Consider the following 18392-nt stretch of genomic DNA (forward strand, 5'->3'; position numbering starts at 1 on the left):
CCTTAAATTGCAGCCTTAGTCCCTGCTCTCATCCCCATCCCCACTCTTCCCTGGAAGTTTCTAGGAATAGCATGAAAACATAAGGGTTAGCATCTTGGGGTAATATGTTGGGTTGCCCACTCATGCATTTATGTTATTATAGGTTTACTACTTCTGGTGTGTTATTGAAGGGCTTTTTGTGTTAGAGCTCTGTGCCTTAGAATTGTTTCCAAGAATCCTATGATTAGCTGACACCAGTAAAAGGAGAGGTTCATTTTCCCCCCTCACTTTCTTCTTTTCTCTCCCTCCCTCTCCTTCCTCGCTCCTTTCCTCCCATCCTCCCTCCTTTTCCTCATTCTTCTTTCCTCCCTCCCAGTCTCCCTCCCTTCCTTCCACCACAGAATTTACTGAGCTCCACTGCATACTTGGCACTTGGGAGAGTACAAAAACATAAGTAAAAATTATGATCCCTGCCCTTGAGAAATTTGCAGTCTCGTGGGTGGGGGAGCAGGCAGACTTAAGTGTGAACGTACAGTGGAAGTAGGATAAAAAATTATAGATATAACTGGTCTACATGGAAAAACGAATGATTATTCAAACATCAACATATACATAAATGCTGCCACAACATCTACCCACCACGTAAGGGCTAAGGGCAGCATTTGGGATGACAAATGGTAGCTGAAATCAATCAAACGTATTGATTAACTGTTTACTGTGGACAGAGTACTGTTCTAAACACTTGGGAAAGTACAATACAACAAAGTTGGTAGATGTCACCCTTGCCCAAAAGGTGCTTTCGGTCTCAAGGGAGAGACAAACATTAAAATAAATTTGAGTTAGGGGAATAGTAGTAATAATAATGTTGGTATTTGTTAAGCGCTTACTATGTGCCGAGCACTGTTCTAAGCACTGGGGTAGACACAGGGGAAGCAGGTTGTCCCACGTGGGGCTCACAGTCTTAATCCCCATTTTACAGATGAGGGAACTGAGGCACAGAGAAGTGAAGTGACTTGCCCACAGTCACACAGCTGACAAGTGGCAGAGCTGGGATTCGAACTCACGAGCCCTGACTCCACAGCCTGTGCTCTTTCCACTGCGCCACGCTGCTTCTCAAGCAGTGTATAAGAGAGATCTAACTTGCTCTTCCGAGAGAATGGAAAGATGGATGAGAAAACCAACTGATGCATTCAAAAGTAGATGAGGCAGACGGATAGAAACATAAATGCAACAGGTGGTTGGTAACGCCAAAGTCCTCAGGTGGCTGATAGGACTTGGTGAGAAAGAAATGAAACAAGGAATGCCTCCCGGAGGAGGTGGGTTCTCGGGAATCGAGTTGTGGAAGAGGCATCCCCACGCCGCCGCTGCCTCGTCCCCCCACCAAGCAAGGGGAAGGTGGAGATGGAAGCGGCTGTCCCTGTCCAGGGTTGTTACCCCTTGGCCTCTCTGTGCTCGGGGACCCAGGGTTTCTGGATGAAGCCACTCTAGCCCCTGCACCTCCGTAATAATTATGGTACTTGCTAAGCGCTTACTCTGTGCCAGGCACTGTTCTAAGCGCTGGGGTAGATACAAGTTATTCTACTCTGTCCCACGTGGGGCTCACAGTTTGAATCCCCATTTTCCAGATGAGGTAACTGAGGCCCGGAGAAGTGAAGCGACTTGCCCAAGGTCACACAGCAGACAGGTGGCAGAGGCGGGATTAGAAGCCGGGTCCTTCGGACACCCAGGCCCGGGCTGTAGCCACTAGGCCACGCTGCTTCTCTGTTGTCCTTGTTGGCCCCTTGGGGTCTGCGGACAGCGGGCGTGGAGGAGCGTGGGCATCTGGGCATCATCGCCGGGCACTGCCCCGACCTCCCCCCGCTCCTGCCACTCTTCCTTCTCCATCTGCCCACGCAGGTCAGCCCACGATTCTGCCTCAGTTCCTCGGGCCCAGTGCCCCGGCCCGGGGGCGGAGGGCTCTGAGTCCCTCCGGAGAAGGAGTCGCCGCCTCCTGGGCTCCGGGCGTCCCCCTCCTCCTCTTCCTGGCCTTCCTCCTCTTTCTCCTGGTCCTCCTCCTCCTGGTCCTCCTCCTCATTCTCCTCCTCTGCTCCTTCTCCTCGTCCTGCTCCTCCTCCTCTTCCTTCTGCTCCTCCCGGTCCTCCTCCCGCTCCTCCTCTGCTCCTTCTCCTGCTCCTCCTCCTTCTGCACCTCCTGGTCCTCCTCCCGCTCCTCCTCTACTCCTCCTGGTCCTCCTCCCGCTCCTCCTCCTCTGCTCCTTCTCCTTCTCCTCTTCCTTCTGCTCCTCCTGGACCTCCTCCCACTCCTCCTGGTCCTCCTCCCACTCCTCCTGGACCTCCTCCCACTCCTCCTCTGCTCCTTCTCCTGCTCCTCCTCCTCTTTCTGCTCCTCCTGATCCTCCTCCCGCTCCTCCTCCCCTGCCCCTCCTCCTTCTGCACCTCTTGGTCCCCCTCCCGCTTCTCCTCCCGCTCCTCCTCTGCTCCTTCTCCTGCTCCTCTTCTTTCTGCTCCTCCCGCTTCTCCTCCCGCTCCTCCTCTGCTCCTTCTCCTGGTCCTCCTCCTCTTCTTTCTGCTCCTCCTGATCCTCCTCCCGCTCCTCCTCCTGCTCCTCCTCCTTCTGCACCTCCTGGTCCTCCTCCCGCTCCTCCTCTGCTCCTTCTCTGCCCCTCCTCTGCTCCTTCTCCTGCTCCTCTTCCTCCTCCTGATCCTCCTCCCGCTCCTCCTAAGCTCCTTCTCCTGCTCCTCCTCCTTCTGCTCCTCCCGCTCCTCCTCTGCTCCTCCTCCTGTTCCTCCTCCCGATCCTCCTCGCGGTCCTCCTCCTGCTCCTCCTCCCAGTCCCCCTCCTCCCGATCCTCTTCCCGCTCCTCCTCCTCCTGATCCTCCCGCTCCGGCTCCACCTCCCGGTCCCGGTCCTCCTCCTGGTCCTCGTCCAGCCTCCTTCCCGCTCCCCGTGCCCCTCGCCCCTCTCGGACGGAGGGAGGGAGGGACGGACAGACGGACGGTCATCCGCGTCAGCAGCGCCCCCGGCCCCCTGCCCGCCCCCTGCCCGGCCCCCTGCCCGGCCCCCGGGCCTCCTCGGTAAGGGGCACACGTGGGCGGAGAAGTTGGGGGGCGGATGGGGCAGGCCCGGAGGGGGGCTGGGCGGGTCCTGGGCATCACCGGGAAAGTTGGCAGCAGGGGGCTGGCAGCTGGGGTCTCCCCCTGGAAGGCGATGGGAGTAGAGGGGGGCGAAGTGGGGTCCGGAGAGGGGCCTTGGTGGGACCCCTGGGACTGGATGCGGGGAAGGGGGGCTGCTGGGCGGGTGGCACCTCCCGGGCCACTGGGTTGGGGGCGGGGGGCTCCCCTGGTCCCGGCCGAGGGGAGGAGGCGGGACTGGACGAGAGGCGAGGGGAGGAGGGGGCTCAGGGCTCTGGAATTTCCGGGGATCGGATTACAGCGGGGCCCGGGGAGGAAAGCAACAGGGAGGAAAAGAGACACCCAAAGAGAGAGAGACACAGAGACCTCTCCTCCCGCCCCCTTCCCACTCCCCCTCTGTGCTCCACCCGCAGCTGGGCCTTGGCAACGGGGGAGGTCCCTCCTTCCCAGCCCCGTCCCTCCTATTTTAGGGTCTCCCCTAGACCCCTTTAATAATAATGATGATGATGGCATTTCTTAAGCGCTTACTATGTGCCAAGCACTGTTCTGAGCACCGGGGTGGATACAAGGTAGTCGGGTTGTCCCACAGGGGGCTCATGGTCTTCATCCCCCTTTTACAGACGAAGGAACTGAGGCCCAGAGAAGTGAAGTGACTTGTGAAGGTCACACAAGCTGAAAAGTGGAGGAGTCGGCATTAGAACCCACAACCTCTGACTCCCAAGCCCGGGCTCTTGCCATGCTGCTTCTCACGCTGCTGTTTTTGCAGTGTCTCCCCTAGTCTCTGAACTATAGTAGGGTTGCTTCTACTCTTTGGGCTCTTGTAGGGTGGCCCCCAGACTCTAGGTTTCGGTAGGGTCTCCCAGGATCCCTGTGGTTTTATAAGGTCTCCCTGAGTCCCCGAGTTATTGTAGAGCCTCCCCAAGGTCCTCGGTTACTTTGCCAGGGCGGATCTCTCATCTGGGCAGCCGGATCGTGAGGGCACAGAGCTGAGCGGCTGTCAAGTCCGTGGCCCCCAACGTCCCCCCAGCACCTCCAGCCTCAGGGAGGATGAACATCCTGGCACCGGTGCGGAGGGACCGCGTCCTGGCGGGGCTGCCCCAGGTAGGGGCAGCTCTGGGGCTCCGATCGGATGGGGTGGGATGGGATGGGGAGTCCCTTATCGGAGGGTCATTGGGAGACGAGGTGTGGGGTGGAGGTTGGGGGGGAGGGGAGGGTTGTCCCGTTGGGTGATGTGGCACAGTCAGCCTCTGAGAGGGGTGGAGAGGGAAGGGCTGGGAAATTTTGGTTGGGGCAAAGGCGCTCCCCCTTACCTAAAGAAAAGGCTTCCAGTCCAGTGGCTGGGATGCTTGTGGGTGGTCGGGCCGGGCCCCAAGCCCAGGGGCAGGGGGTGGGGAGGGGGTGGCCAAACGGGCCGGGCCCTGCCCCTCTTCCTCCCTTCCTCCCTCCTTCCCTCCTTCCCGCTCCTCTCACCCGCTGCAGTGCTTGCGGCAGGAGGCCGCCCTGCACACCCATGGAGACTTCCACCCTCGCGTCAGCAATGCCTGCCAGGAGCAGAGAACGGGCACCGTGGGGTGAGCGTGGGCCGGGGGGCCGAGGGGGCCGCAGGCCCCTCCCCAGATACTCCCGGAGCCCAAGTCGGGGCTCAGGGTGAAGAAGCCGTCTGCCTCTGGCACACACAGGGTCAGCAGAGAGACAGCACCCCCCTCTCCACTGGAACGGAGAGTCAAACCCTTGCAGACAGACCCACTGCACCTCTTCTCCCCAACCCCTGCCCATTCAGAAATTTACACAGGTCCCCGTGTACTCTCCTGTTCACAGGCTCTCAGACACGAACCGTGTCCAGTCCGATTTGCTTGTATCCACCCTAATGCTTAGTACAGTACCTAGCACACAGTAAGAGCAGAACAAATACCACAATTATTATTAAATGCAGACCCACAAATATACTCAGACACACACACACACACACACACACACACACACACACACAGAGTCATACAGCCCTCCCCACTAGAATAGCTTTCCCTGACTCTTTTTTTCCGGGGGGTGTGTGTGTGTGTATTTGTGTGTGGTCTGATGATGGTGTGGTGGATGAGGCCGGGCCTGTCTCCCCCTCCTGAGCCATGTTGAACGAGCTGCAGGCTGCCCGGGCCTGAGCCCTGGAATGAGCCTGGGGAGACATCTGCACCTGGGTGGCTTCCACGGTGTCTGACCTCGGGCACGGGTGGGGGTGCGGGGCTTCCAGAGCTGGCACCGGGCCCCGGACCGGGTGGAGAAACTGAGGTCCGAGCTCTGGGGAACGGAGGGGCAGGAGGAGGAGGGCCTGGGAGGCAGAGCCGTCGGGAAGAACAAGCTAGAGTCTCCGCTCCATCCTCCTTCAGCAGGTTTAAGATCTCCAAAGTCATTGTGGTGGGGGACCTGTCTGTGGGGAAGACCTGCCTGATAAACAGGTACAGCAGCGGGCGGGAGGGCAGTCGACGCGCACGGGCGCCAAGGGGAATCGGCTGTTCCGTGAGGTGGTGGGGCGGGGGTAGATCCTGGCCCCGGAAGAAGGGACGGGGGACAGGGGTGGGGGTAGGAGGAAGGATGGGGCCAGGGCTGAGGGGAGAAGGAGGAATGAGGCCAGAGCTGGAGGTCAGGAGCGGGGATGGATGGAGGGGGCCAGGACTGGAAGTAGGGCTTCCGGAAGAGCTGAGTCTCTCTCGCCCCCACCACAGGTTCTGCAAGGACACCTTTGACAAGAATTACAAGGCCACCATCGGGGTGGACTTTGAAATGGAGAGATTTGAGGTGTTGGGCGTCCCTTTCAGCCTGCAGCTGTGAGTGCCTTTGGGACCCCCATCCCGAGGCTCCCCAACCCCTGGGCCCCAGTTCCCCCCCCTCCGCCCACTGTCCCAATTCTCCCAGGCCCCTTCCTGTTCCTCCCCCTCCACAGCCCTTCACGCCCATCCTGTGTCCCCAACCCTCAAACTCAAACACTTCCTTCCCTCCCCCCCAGCTCTAAGGCTCTGAGCCTGTATCCCCTGCTGCCCCCATCCTCAGTCTCTGCTCATGCTGCTCTCCTACCCCCTCAACTCTGTCTCCTCCAGCTGGGACACTGCAGGACAGGAGCGCTTCAAGTGCATTGCGTCCACCTACTACCGCGGGGCCCAAGGTGAGGGCTGCCCTGGAGGGGCAGGGGTGGGGCTCAGGGTGTCCCCCCCCACCACCAACAGTGGCTGGGGCAAGGGCAGGGGGCTCATTAAGGAGTACCTCGGCACCTCCCAGTCACCCCTCCAATTTGCCGTCCCCAGCCATCGTCATTGTGTTTGATGTGAACAACGTTGCCTCCCTGGAACACACCAAGTATGAACCGGGCTGGGGGCAAGGGGGAGTGGGGAGAGGGGAAGGGGCAGGGGAGAAAAAGGGGGTAGTGGAGTGGTGAGAGAACAGAGAGGGGGCCGGGAGGAGCAAGAAGGGGTTGGTGGGAGAGGGCAGGAAGATGTCTCTGGAGGTAAGGACGGAGGGGATGGAGAGAAGCAGCCTGGCATAGTGGATGGAGCATGGGCCCGGGAGTCAGAAGATCATGGGTTTTAATCTCGCCTCTGCCGCTTGTCTGCTGTGGGCCTTTAGGCAAATCACTTCACTTCTCTGGGCCTCAGTGACCTCATCTGTTAAATAGGGATTGAGACTGTGAGCCCCACATGGGACAGAGACTGTGTCCAACCCGATTTGCTTGTATACATCCCAGCGCTTAGTACAGTGGCTGGCACGTAGTAAGTGCTCAACAAATACCACAGTTATTGTTATTGGAACGACGCAGACGGGAGGCAGGAGCGGAGGGATTGGCAGAGGGTGGGGGCTTTCAGATGGGAAGGGGGTCCCCGTTCTCAGGAGGTGCTCACGGTCTTCTGTCCGCTCCAGGCAATGGCTGGCCGATGCGCTGAAGGAGAACGATTCCTCCAACGTGCTGCTTTTCCTCGTGGGCTCCAAGAAGGACCTGAGTGTGAGTGGGGGGCGAGGAGGAGGGTGGGACAGGAGGGGACCACCGAAGGCCGTCCTAGCCCCTTCCCCAACCTGTCCTCACCGTCATCCCCCAGACACCGGCTCAGTATGGGCTCGTCGAGAAGGATGCTCTCCGCGTGGCCCGGGAGATGAAAGCAGAATACTGGGCTGTCTCCTCTCTCTCTGGTGAGTCTCACCCGCAAGCCCCAGAGCCAAGTCTTCCAGCACCCAGGTCCCCACCACCGTTCTGGCATCCATTCCCTCCTCCCTCAGCCCCTTCTCGTGTGCCCACTGGGCACAGCCCCAGGGCCCAGGCTTCCTGATCGGCCTGTGGCCCCCAACCCCGGTACCCGCCTCACTGAGTGCCCGCTCTCTGTGCCAGGGGAGAACGTGCGCGAGTTTTTCTTCCGCGTGGCGGCCCTGACCTTTGAGGCCAACGTCCTGGCGGAGCTGGAGAGGAGCAGTGCCCGGCGCATCGGGGAGGTCATCCGTGAGTGCCCGGAGGGTGCAGCAGTGCGGTGGGGAAGGGACGGGCGGGGGGAGATGGGGATGAGGAAGGTCCGACCCATCCTCTGAGACCCTGCCCTCGGCCTCCCCACCACCACTCCTCTCCAGGAATCAACAGCAATGACAGGGATCTGTATCAGACGACCGGCAAGAAGAAAGTCAAGTGTTGCCAGTGAACAACAGCAGGTTCCCAGGATTCCCTCAGGGCCCGGACCAAGCCCGGGTGGAGTTCTGCCATGGCCTCGGCCCTGCCCCCACTAACCACCCTCAAGCCTCCAGAGCCTGGTTGGACTTGGGTCAGCACAAAGCCATCCCGACCAGGTCGGGGAAGAATCTGGGTGGACTCTCAGGCCCCTGCATTTCCCCACTTGGAATTGAAATGAGCCGGGCCCAGTTGGGAAAACTTGGAACGACCCTATTGGGGGTGGGCGCTCTGGAGCCTGGCAGCTGACCCAAGGGCTTCGGGGTCCTCAAGACAACTTTGTGTATCCAACACCCCCAGAGGTGAACTCCGCTCAGTTCCGGCGTGGCCCCCAATCGCTTCCAGTTTGACTGTGCCCCGGTTGCCTCACCAACTCACGGTTGGCATGGGCTGGCATGAGCAGCATCCAGTGCCAGACTGGACTGGGCAGAGGCGGCTTTCCTAGCAAGCCCAGAGCTCTAAGGCCGGAGCCAGGGTGCCTGCCCCAGGCTGGACGGACCAATATTTGCACTGTACTTTTTTGCAGACCAAAGAGCTGACCCTTCTGCCAGGGGAAGGCACCTGCTGGGCATTGACACTGCCATGGCATCAATCCTCCTTCTCTGCCCCCACGCCCCCCCCAGGGTACAGCTCAGCAGGCCAAACTGTGGTGCTGGAGGGATCGCTGAGCATGACTGAATCCCCAGGAACTGCCCCAGACACCACCCTCCCCCTGCCCCTCTCTCATGAAATAAAATCGCGTTTGTATTTGGCATGCGGGAGCTGGAGACCTTTTTTGGAATGGGAAGAACCACCTGGGGGAAGGTATTCACCACCAAGAGCGCAGCTGCTCTGGGCCCACGAGATGCTGGTATTGAGTAGCCAGTGGTACCCAGGCAGAGAGGGGGAATTAGGGGAGATCATCTACCTCAGCCGTGAGGGGTGTGGGGAAAGCAAGTGGGGATCTAGGCACAGAGTGGGCACCCTTACATGGCCGCTAATCTGTCATTCAGACTCTTTGCTTGATAGCTTCCTGTGTGTGTATCGGGTTTCCTCGTCCAGCCTGCTCCCTAGGGCTCCCACACCGAGTCACCCACATCCCTGACAGAGATCTGGGGAATCACTTATGCGTCTTCCCACCTTCCATTGGCTTTTTCTCTCCTCCTTTCTTCTCCCTCTTCTCCTATTCTTTCTCTTGCGCCTCCTCCACCACCACCATCTCCTCCTCCAAAGGAGGAGTGGCAGGACATCCTGGCTCACCTGGAGTTAGAGGTGTTGGGTGCTGCCCGATCCCAGATCGGGACCTAGCTGTGGGGAGGCAAGGATCCTGTCCGTGAGAGGACAGTAGCATCAGACTCCCCTCCTGCCTGCCTCCTGCCCACTTCCTGCTCAGTCAGTTCAGGCTAGAGCGCTGCCAACCTGTGGCCAAGAGAAGTAGCCGGGCCCAGCTGGGGACTGGTGAGAGCTGGCAGGGTCCTTAGGCTATGAAGGATTTTGCTGCCTGGAGGAGGAGGAGGAGGAACTGAATCGAATGGGGTTGCAGCAACTAGATTAGAGGTTACACATAATAACTGTGGTATTAGTTGAGAGCTTACTGTGTGCCAGGCACAGTACTAAGCGATGGGGTGGATCCAAGCGAATCAGGTTGGCCACAGTCCCTGTCCCATGTGGGGCTCCCAGTCTCCATCCCCATTTTAGAGATGAGGTAGCTGAGGCACAGTGAAGTGACTTGACTTGCCCAAGGTAAGCAGCAGAGCCAGGATTAGAACCCACGAGGAAGGACTTCCTGACTGGGGTGATGCCGGATGGAGAAGGGGAGGGGAGGAAGGGTGGATGCAGGGGCAGAATGGGCAGTTGAGCAAGTAGGGTCTATGTGGGTGTGTGTTTGTGTACTGGGGGTGCCCAAGAGGCTCTGGTCCATTTGTCTGACCAGGTCAGCCCTGCCCAAACCCTCATGGCCCAGCCTCAGTGCCAAGAGCCAGCAGATGAGGGAAAATCAACAATTTATTGCCACCGTCTCCCCTGCCTGGGGCTCAGCCTTGCTCTCAAGGCTGGGAGCTTGGGACGGAGAATGGGGTTGAGTAGAGGTCCCTCCCAGGGTCATGGGGGAGGGTGAGTTTGGGGGCTGTGAAAGGAGTAAAGCGCCTCTTTTTATGGTATTTAAGTGCTTACTATGTGCCAGGCACTGTACTAAGTACTGGGGGTAGATTCAAGCTTATCAAGTTGGACCAAGTCCCTGTCCCTCATGGGGCTCCCAATCAACCTGTATTTTACAGACGAGGTAACTGAGGCACAGAGAAGTGAAGTGCTTTCCCAAGGTGACATGGCAGACAAGTGGAAGAGCCAGGATTAGAACCCAGGTCCTTCTGTCTCTCCGGCCCGGGCTCTATCCCCTAGGCCGTGCTGCTCGGGGGCCGGGCGAGGGGTCCCCCAGAATCATAAGAGGGTGGAAACCCATGGATGGGAAGTCTGGGCCAAAGGGTCAGGGCAGAGAGGGGTGTGGATGGGCCCAATGGCTGGGAAAAGAGCTTTGGTTGGGATAGGATCAGCCTGCTGATAGACAGGGTCCTATCCAGACAAGCACAATTTTGGGAAAAATGTTACCTAGTTCCCCCATAGCATTCTGTCCAAATTTCCCATTTGCAAATGCATGCTCTAGAACGGGATCCGGACTTGCAGGTCTTTGGGTGAGTGCTCCCTTCTTTTGAGTCATTTTCAATCAATTGGGATTTAATTCTGCTTCCCCTCTGGAGTAGGAGATGTCACAGATTCCTTAATAACTGTGGTATTGATTAAGTACTTACTGTGTGCCACGCTCTGGGGCAGATGCACTGCAATTGGTCCGGACACCAACTCTGTCTCACACGGGGCTCTCAACCTAAGTGGGAGGAAGAATTAGGATCAAATCCCCATTTTACAGAAGAGGAAACTGAAGCCCAGAGAAATTAAGTGACTTACCCAAGGTCACACAAGCAGGCAGGGGGCAGAGTTGGGACTGGGACCCAGATGTCCTGACTTCCAGGTCTTTCTCCACTAGATCACGTTGCTTCCCCAAAATCTCATCCTGCTTTGGAGAAGCAGGGTGGCGAAATGGATAGAGCGTGGGCCTGGGAGTCAGAAGGTCATAGGTTCTAATCCTGACTCCACCATATGTCTGCTGTGTGACCTTGGGCAAGTCACTTTACTTCTCTGGGCCTCAGTGACCTCATCTGGAAAATGGGAATTGAGACTGTGACCCCCACTGTGGGACAGGGACTCTCTCCAACCCAATTTGCTTGTAGCCAGTACAGTTCTTGGCACAAAGTAAGTGCTTAACAAATACCACAATAATAATAATTCTAATCCTGGCTTTGCCGCTTGTCCGCTGTGTGCCCTTGGGCAAGTCATTTAACTTCTCTGTGCCTCAGTTACCTCATTGGTAAAATGGGGATTAAGACCGTGAACCCTATGTGGGACATGGACTGGCTTTAACCTGATTAACATTCACACCGCTTCACACACGGCTCATCTTCCTGCAGAAACGATCTGGGCATGTCACTCCCCTTCTTAAACAACTCCAGTGGTTGCCTATCAACCTCTGCTCCAAACAAAAACTCCTCACTCTAGGCTTCAAGGCTCTCCATCACCTTGCCCCTTCCTACCTCTCCTCCCTTCTCTCTTTCTACCACCCACCCCGCACGCTCCGCTCCTCTGCCGCCCACCTCCTCGCCGTCCCTCGGTCTCGCCTATCCCGCCGTCGACCCCTGGGTCACGTCCTCCCGCGGTCCTGGAACGCCCTCCCTCCTCACCTCCGCCAAACTGATTCTCTTTCCCTCTTCAAAACCCTACTTAAAACTCACCTCCTCCAAGAGGCCTTCCCAGACTGAGCTCCTCTTCTCCCTCTACTCCCTCTGCCACCCCCCTTTTACCTCTCTGCAGCTAAACCCTCTTTTTCCCCTTTCCCTCTGCTCCTCCACCTCTCCCTTCCCATCCCCACAGCACTGTACTCGTCCGCTCAACTGTATATATTTTCATTACCCTATTTATTTTGTTAATGAATTGTACATCGCCTTGATTCTATTTAGTTGCCATTGTTTTTACGAGATGTTCTTCCCCTCGACTCTATTTATTGCCATCGTTCTTGTCTGTCCGTCTCCCCCGATTAGACTGTAAGCCCGTCAAACGGCAGGGACTGTCTCTATCTGTTGCCGACTTGTTCATCCCAAGTGCTTAGTACAGTGCTCTGCACATAGTAAGCGCTCAATAAATACTATTGAAAGAGTTGAATGAATGAACCGCTTAGTAGAGTGCCTGGCACACAGTAAGCGCTTAACAAATACCATAAAAAGAAAAATCCTCAATCCAGTGTCCAGCCACCCTCCCTTTGGGGAAGTCTAATCTTTCTTCTCTTCCTACTGCTGCTGCTGAAGCCCGATCCCTCTAGACCGGTCTTCCGAAGAGATGGAGCGTGGCCGACAGCTAGTGTTTCCGATCCTAAGTTAAGGGGCAGGGTGGTTGTCTGGCCCTTAGCTGCCAGGTCCCGAATCCCTAGGATCCCAGTCCCCAGTGCTCTGAGGACGCGAGCCAGGAGCAGCCGCTGGCTCCTACCCCAACGGGCTAATCTCCTGGGCCCAGCCTGCCCCAGCCCAGACCCCCTCCTGGGGACTCCTTCTCTCTGTAAAACCCTTCTCAACAAAGGGAACAAAGAGCCATTGAGGGAGCAGAGGCAGACAAGGTCGGTTTTCTACTCAAACTCCTTCCATCAAGATCTCCATCCCCGAAATTCTCATGCCCTGACACCTCTGGTTTGACCCCTTCCCCCGACCCCCCCGCCGATCCCCTGCCGATGTTTCTCAAACCAGGGTCTTGCCTGTTGCTAAAGCCCTATTCCCTCCTTCCGCCCTAGGGAGGAACACTGCTTGTGGTCTTCCTTTTGTCTCGCCTCAACCCCTTCTGCTGCAGTTTCCGCTCATTTCCTCTTGTTTCTGCCTCGGTGCGGGAGAGGAGAAGGCCCCCCTCCTGGATATAATAGTCTCTCTAGACTGTAAACTGGCTGTGGGCAGGGAATATTTCTACCAACTGCGTTATATTGTTATAGTGTACTCTTCCAAGCGCTTAGTATAGTGCTGTGCACACAGTAAGTGCTCAATAAATATGATTGATAGATTCTCAGGGACTGAAAGACCTTTCCTCTAGACCCTCATCACCCCCATCACATCTCCACTCTCCAGGCTGAACGATCCCACATCCCTTTCACGTAAGGCCCTGCTCTCAGCTGGGCTTTTTGGGGAGTGCTGATCCAGGTGGGCTTCCTGGAGGAGGTAGCCCGGATCTGTGTTTTCATCAGCAAGTTCGGTGAGCGGCTGCTGGTCTTGGGCTCTGGGCCTGTCTTTCTCAGGAAGGGCTACTTTCCTTACACTGGGAAAGATCTGCACACAGTAGGCGCTCGATAAATACAGCTGGATGAATGAATTAATTAATCCGATCTTGAGGTAGGGCCTGTGCTAGGTGGAGTGGGACAGGAGCTGATGGAGAGAGAGCCCCTTCGTCAATACTATAACGATCGATTAAGCCCTGACAGTAAGCTTGGCACTGTGTTAAGCGGAAGGGTAGATGCAAGATCATCCTTGCCACGCTGGACTTTGACTGTGCCCCTTTCCTCCCTGAGGTCACACCAGGGAGGCGGGTGGAAGAAGGAAGGTGGGGAGGAGAGGAAGGGGGAGGATCACTACCCCTAGCAAGGGGTACTTTGAAGAGTGGGGAGGAAACCGGGGCTGCCCCTGAAGCCAGATTGAGAGACAGGCCACCTGGAGCCCAGTGTTGAAATCTGCCATTCGCCCTCTGACCTAGTGGGACTTGGCCCAGATCTCCTTCTGGGATCTTGGGCCCCAGGGATCACCTGTATCCCCCAGGGGAGAAAGGGGGTCCCAAGGTGAGTGTAGAAGAGGTCCTCAAAGGATTAAAGTCAAGGCTTACCTTCCCACTCCCTCCTGGGCAGTGGGCCCACCTTTCTGCTTCACCCCACTGCAATTCTGAGCTGATGCTCAAGGAAGCCAGCCCCGTAGGGCCCCGGGGCCCACCTGCTGATGCCCTTCACCCAGAGCCAACTCTTGCTGGTTCCATCACTGCCCAGAGGCCGCTCCTGGCTGGGTAGCCCTTGGCAGATGACCCAAGTCCAGCCCCCTACGAGAGGGGCCCGTGCTCCTCATCAGGACTAGCCTGGCTGGCTTGACCCCCATGGCGAGAAGGCGGGAGCTACCTGAGAACCCTGGCCTGGAAGAGGTGCGCCGCTGCCCGGCAGAGGGGTACAAAGAAGTGGGGGTGGGGGACGGGCAGAGGGTAGGGGGAGCAGTGAAGGAGCGGGAAGCCAACCCGGACCAGGCCAAGGCTGTGGATCCTAAATCCTTAAGGCTCCTTCATGCAACTTTGATCAATACGGCTCTCCGCAGAACTCTTTCCTGTCAATTCCCTCCACTAATAGTGTGAACCGGGTCTTTCCTCAATCGGGAGTCAAACAAAGAGGCTTCTCCAAGTGCGGGGGTGGCAGGGGGCGGGAGGGCCAGGGGGAGAGACAGAGAGAAAGAGAGAGCTGGGGGCTGGGCCTCTAACTCTGGGCCTGCCCCCAATGATGTGCTCAAGTGGGACCACCTTCTCAATGCCTCCCAGGTCCCACCGGCTGGACCACATCACCCCACTGCAGGCTGCCATGGTGACCAGCCTGGAGCCCGCCCCCTGGCAACTTCTCCTGGGGCGGGAGAGGGGCTGGAAGTAACTTATGGTCAGGATGGAGGGGGAGAGCTGGGAGAGAGGAGGGCACTTTTAACCTTTTCCTGTCTCCCATTTTCCCCCACTAGATGAAAACAGTTCTCCAGGAGTGTTTCCGGTAGTGTTGGGGGGGAGAGAGGATGGGGGTCCTGATCTCCAAGCTTAAAGCTGGAAGCTCTGGATGGGGTTGGCCCAGCCTTGCTACTCAGCACACCTGACCCGCAGCTCTGGAATGTCCAAACGGGTGCAAGGAGAGACTGGTCAGGAGGGCTCATGTAGCCTCCCAGAACCAGTGTGACCTATTGGATAGACACTGGCCTGGAAGTCAGCAGGACTTGGGTTCTAAACCTGGCTCCACCACTTAATAATGTTGACATTTGTTAAGTGCTTACTATGTGCAGAGCACTGTTCTAAGCGCTGGGGGAGATACAGGGTCCTCAGGTTGTCCCACATGAGGCTCACAGTCTTAATCCCCATGTTATAGATGAGGTAACTAAGGCACAGAGAAGTTAAGTGACTGGCCCAGAGTCACACAGCTGACAAGTGGCAAAGAAGGAGGAAGAAAAGGGGAGAGGAGGTGGGGAGGGAGAGAGGGTTGTGGGTCCGGGGGCAGGGCCCCTCCCCGGGGGGATCAGGCTATCGGCAGCAGCCGTATAAGGCGGTGTGGGGGCTCAGCGATGCCGGAGGCTGGAGCCGGCCAGGGCATGGAGTCCCGGGGCCCCCGGGGGCCGGGGTCGCCACTGGCTGGGGTGACGGCGGTGGCAGTGGGAGGTGGGCCGGGGATCCCAGGGGCAGCGGGGGGGGCATCGTCCCCCACACGAGGAGGGGCTTTACCTACCCGGGCACACTGTGGTGCGGGGCCGGCGACAACGCCGAGAGCTACGAGCAGCTGGGTTAGGCGGGCGGGGGGAAACGGGCATCAAGGACTCGGGGAGCCTAGACACCGAAGAACGGAGGCACAGGCCATACGGGCCAAGAGCAGGAGAGCTGCGGGGCACCAAGGAGTAGTCGATGAGAGAGTCGATAGAGGGAGCGCAGCAGGGAGGGCGGCTGTTTGTGGGGAAGGAAGAGGAAGAGTTCCTGGGGAGGGGGTTCAGATATTTGGGAGGTCCCGGGGTCAGTAGAGGGGGTGCCTCTGCCGGGATGGTGTCCGACCGGTCCTCTCTGCCTCCAGGAGAGTTGAGGGAGACTGCCGGGTGCTGCCGGGACCACGATCAGTGCCAGCACGTGATCCGCCCCTTCGCCGCGGGCTACGGCCATCCCGACTTGCGCCGGCACACCATGAGCCACTGCGACTGCGACAGTCGGTGAGCGCCCACTGGGGAGGAGCCCCGGGGGCCTACCGGGACCAGTCCCGTCCCCCATCCGTCCACAGGGCCGCTGCTCATCAGACCCCATCCCATCCCAGGGCGGAGGGCCGGGGTGGTCTTAGCCACAGTGGCGGCCCCTCTATCTCCTGGCTCGGTCCTCGGGCCGACAGGCGGGGGACATTTAGGGGAGCAGGAGGGTCAGTGCTGAGAGAAGGCGTCTCCCTGGGCCGCAGGCTCAAGGTGTGTCCGGGGCAGGTGAACGACACGTCGGCCGGGTCTTCTTCAACATCATCCGCATGCCCTGCTTTGAGTTCCGCCTGGAGGAGCAGTGTCCGAGGTTACTGGTGTGGCTGGCGAGTCCCGGGGTGAGCGGGCAGCCTGGGCCCAGGTCGGGGAGGGCGTCATCGCAACGCACCGACGCACGTGGAACCTCTCCTCAGGTACGAGACCTACGGCCCCGTGCCCGTGGCTCTGCCCTGCCCGTCTGGCGGCGCCCCTCTCCACCCGGGCAGGACCGTCGTCCCTGCTCCGGCCCCCGTGCCTGCCCTCCCGACTCCGACTGGGGTTTCCCGCCCCGAGCCGGGAACAGACAGTGCTACGGGAATGAAAAAGAAAGGGAAGGAGAAAAAGCAAAAGAGAAAAAAAGGGAGAGACTTGAAGATGACGACAGGGGCACCCCAAGTCTAGAAAGGGCACAGACTCTTGGTTTGGGGGTTGGGAGTTGCTCCGGTCCTCCCCGAACCGTCAAGGGGCCAAGGGGAAGGTCGAAGGCTGGAGCTCACCCCGGAGAAGGCCCTAGACTTGGGCGAGAAAGAAGTTGTCCTTAATGGCATCTTGCAGAACAAACTGGCCCCGGAGGAGTCAGCCCCAGGCATGGCGCCAATGCCGAGTCCCAGGGCAGACGAGGCGCCAGGGCGCCGGCTGGAGAGGAAGCCAAAGGCATGGCGGGGCAGGAGAGGGCAGAAGAAAGCGCCCCCATCCTCCGGTCCCAGACTGACATGAGGCGGGGGGGCGGGAGAGGCAGGATCCTCCTGCCTCGGCCTGCAAGAAACCAGATTCTGCCCTCAGCTGCCCTGCCATGGTCTTTTCTCCCCTCCGCTCTTGCATGCCCCCCTAAAAGCCTGGCACCTGGCATAGGCAAAATTTGGGGGCATACAAGTGTAATCCCACGGCCCACCCGTCAGCTACAGCTGACAGCTGACAGCGGTGTTGTTTCCGGTGGAGGCCCCTGGGCCGGGGCCAGCTGAGAGGGCAGAAGTAGCTTGGCAGGACACTGAGGGAAAGCGGGGGCTGGCATCAGCCAGGAGTTTAAGATCTTGCTTAGCAGGACAGACGTGGAAGGCGGAGGAGATGGTGATCTCGGGGAGGCCCGAGCCCACTTCTGGCACTTCAGTTCCTCAAGCAGGGCACTCCAGATCTGGAGAATGCTACTGGGTTGTGGGGGGCATAGCCCCACTTACCGTTTCAATGCCCACTACCCATAGGGTGGACACTTTCCACCTGCCTGACGTGCGAAGGGAGCTTGGGAGGTGCAGAGAGGGACCAGTTTGTCAGGTGCCCTGTCCAGGAAGGTGGACTTGGAGTCAGGGAGAGGGGGATTGGGGGCGACAGCTACCATACAATAATCACCCCAGCAATAAAAGAGCCAATTCCTCCCCTACTTTGCTACGGCCAGTGTCTCTTTGCTGTGGGGACAGGAAAGCTACGATCGGAAGCCAGCGGTGGAGGGGGAGGGGAAGGGAGATGGCAGAGAAACCAAGCTGGACTCATGCCCCGTCCTCCTCGGTGGAAATTGGGGCAGGCAGCTCCCCCGAGACCAGCCCAAATGTAGCCAGTCGGGCCCTCGGAGGGCTACCAGACGCCACAGCTTGGACCCCAGGAACAAGTCTCAGCCTCGAGGCAGCCTGGGAAATGGATCCGCTAAGCAGAATACCGGCTCTGACGGGCTCAGGCCTGCCCTTCATCTGTGAATAGTATGCAGAGCAGTGGAATTACAATTAGAGTACTCGTTAATCACTATGTGCCAAGCACTGTGGTGGATACAAGTTAATCAGGTTGGATACAGTCCCTTGTGCCACCTGGGGATCATACTCACCCCCGGGGTGAGGGATCCAGCAAGGAGGCAGAAGCCCCGGAAGGAGCTCCCTAGAGATAAGGAGAATAACCGGATCTGGGGGTGGTGAGAGGGCAGAGAGTAAGGGATGAGAAGACTGGGATTGATTTATGCTTTGACCACCCCTCCTCTCACTCAACCCCGCAATGGGAGGGAAGGACCCTTTGGCAGCATGTGTGTGTGAGAGAGAGAGCGTGCGCACAGACGGAGGGCCAACTATTCCCAGGCCCTCATAGAGCTGTGTGACACGGCCCTTGTGAGAAAGCGGTCAACGGGCCAGGCGGGCGGCCCATTGAACGCTGCCCGGAACAGAGGACGGGGGTGGGGGCGGGCACAGCTCTGGGGTCTCACGTCGTTATGTCCACCGGGGCCATCAGGGGGATGCTGGGAATGGGGACGGAGGGGGCGGAAGAGGGAAATGACTTCCAAAGCAATGCCAAGTC

The 18392-nt window shown here is 58.4% G+C and overlaps 1 protein-coding gene across 3 annotated transcripts; it reads left to right on the forward strand.

Annotated features, from left to right (window-relative positions):
* Window positions 1–3019: 3019 nt before the first annotated feature.
* Window positions 3020–8555, forward strand: RAB34 (RAB34, member RAS oncogene family). Of its 3 annotated transcripts, XM_029081709.2 has the most exons (11): window positions 3020–3053; window positions 4054–4211; window positions 4590–4681; window positions 5492–5560; window positions 5828–5929; window positions 6200–6264; window positions 6404–6455; window positions 7014–7095; window positions 7190–7280; window positions 7477–7584; window positions 7710–8555. In XM_029081709.2, exons 2-11 carry the CDS (start codon window positions 4158–4160, stop codon window positions 7775–7777), a joined length of 783 nt encoding a protein of 260 aa, XP_028937542.1. In that variant the 5' UTR covers window positions 3020–3053; window positions 4054–4157; the 3' UTR covers window positions 7778–8555. The 3 variants fall into 3 exon arrangements, with proteins under 3 accessions (XP_028937542.1, XP_039770525.1, XP_028937543.1); XM_039914591.1 differs by lacking the exon at window positions 3020–3053 and having other exon boundaries at window positions 3717–4211; XM_029081710.1 differs by lacking the exon at window positions 3020–3053 and having other exon boundaries at window positions 3717–4211; window positions 5495–5560.
* The last annotated feature ends 9837 nt before the right edge of the window (window positions 8556–18392 follow it).

This window comes from Ornithorhynchus anatinus, chromosome 17, assembly GCF_004115215.2.
Source record: "Ornithorhynchus anatinus isolate Pmale09 chromosome 17, mOrnAna1.pri.v4, whole genome shotgun sequence".
NCBI classification, from domain to species: Eukaryota; Metazoa; Chordata; class Mammalia; order Monotremata; family Ornithorhynchidae; genus Ornithorhynchus; species Ornithorhynchus anatinus.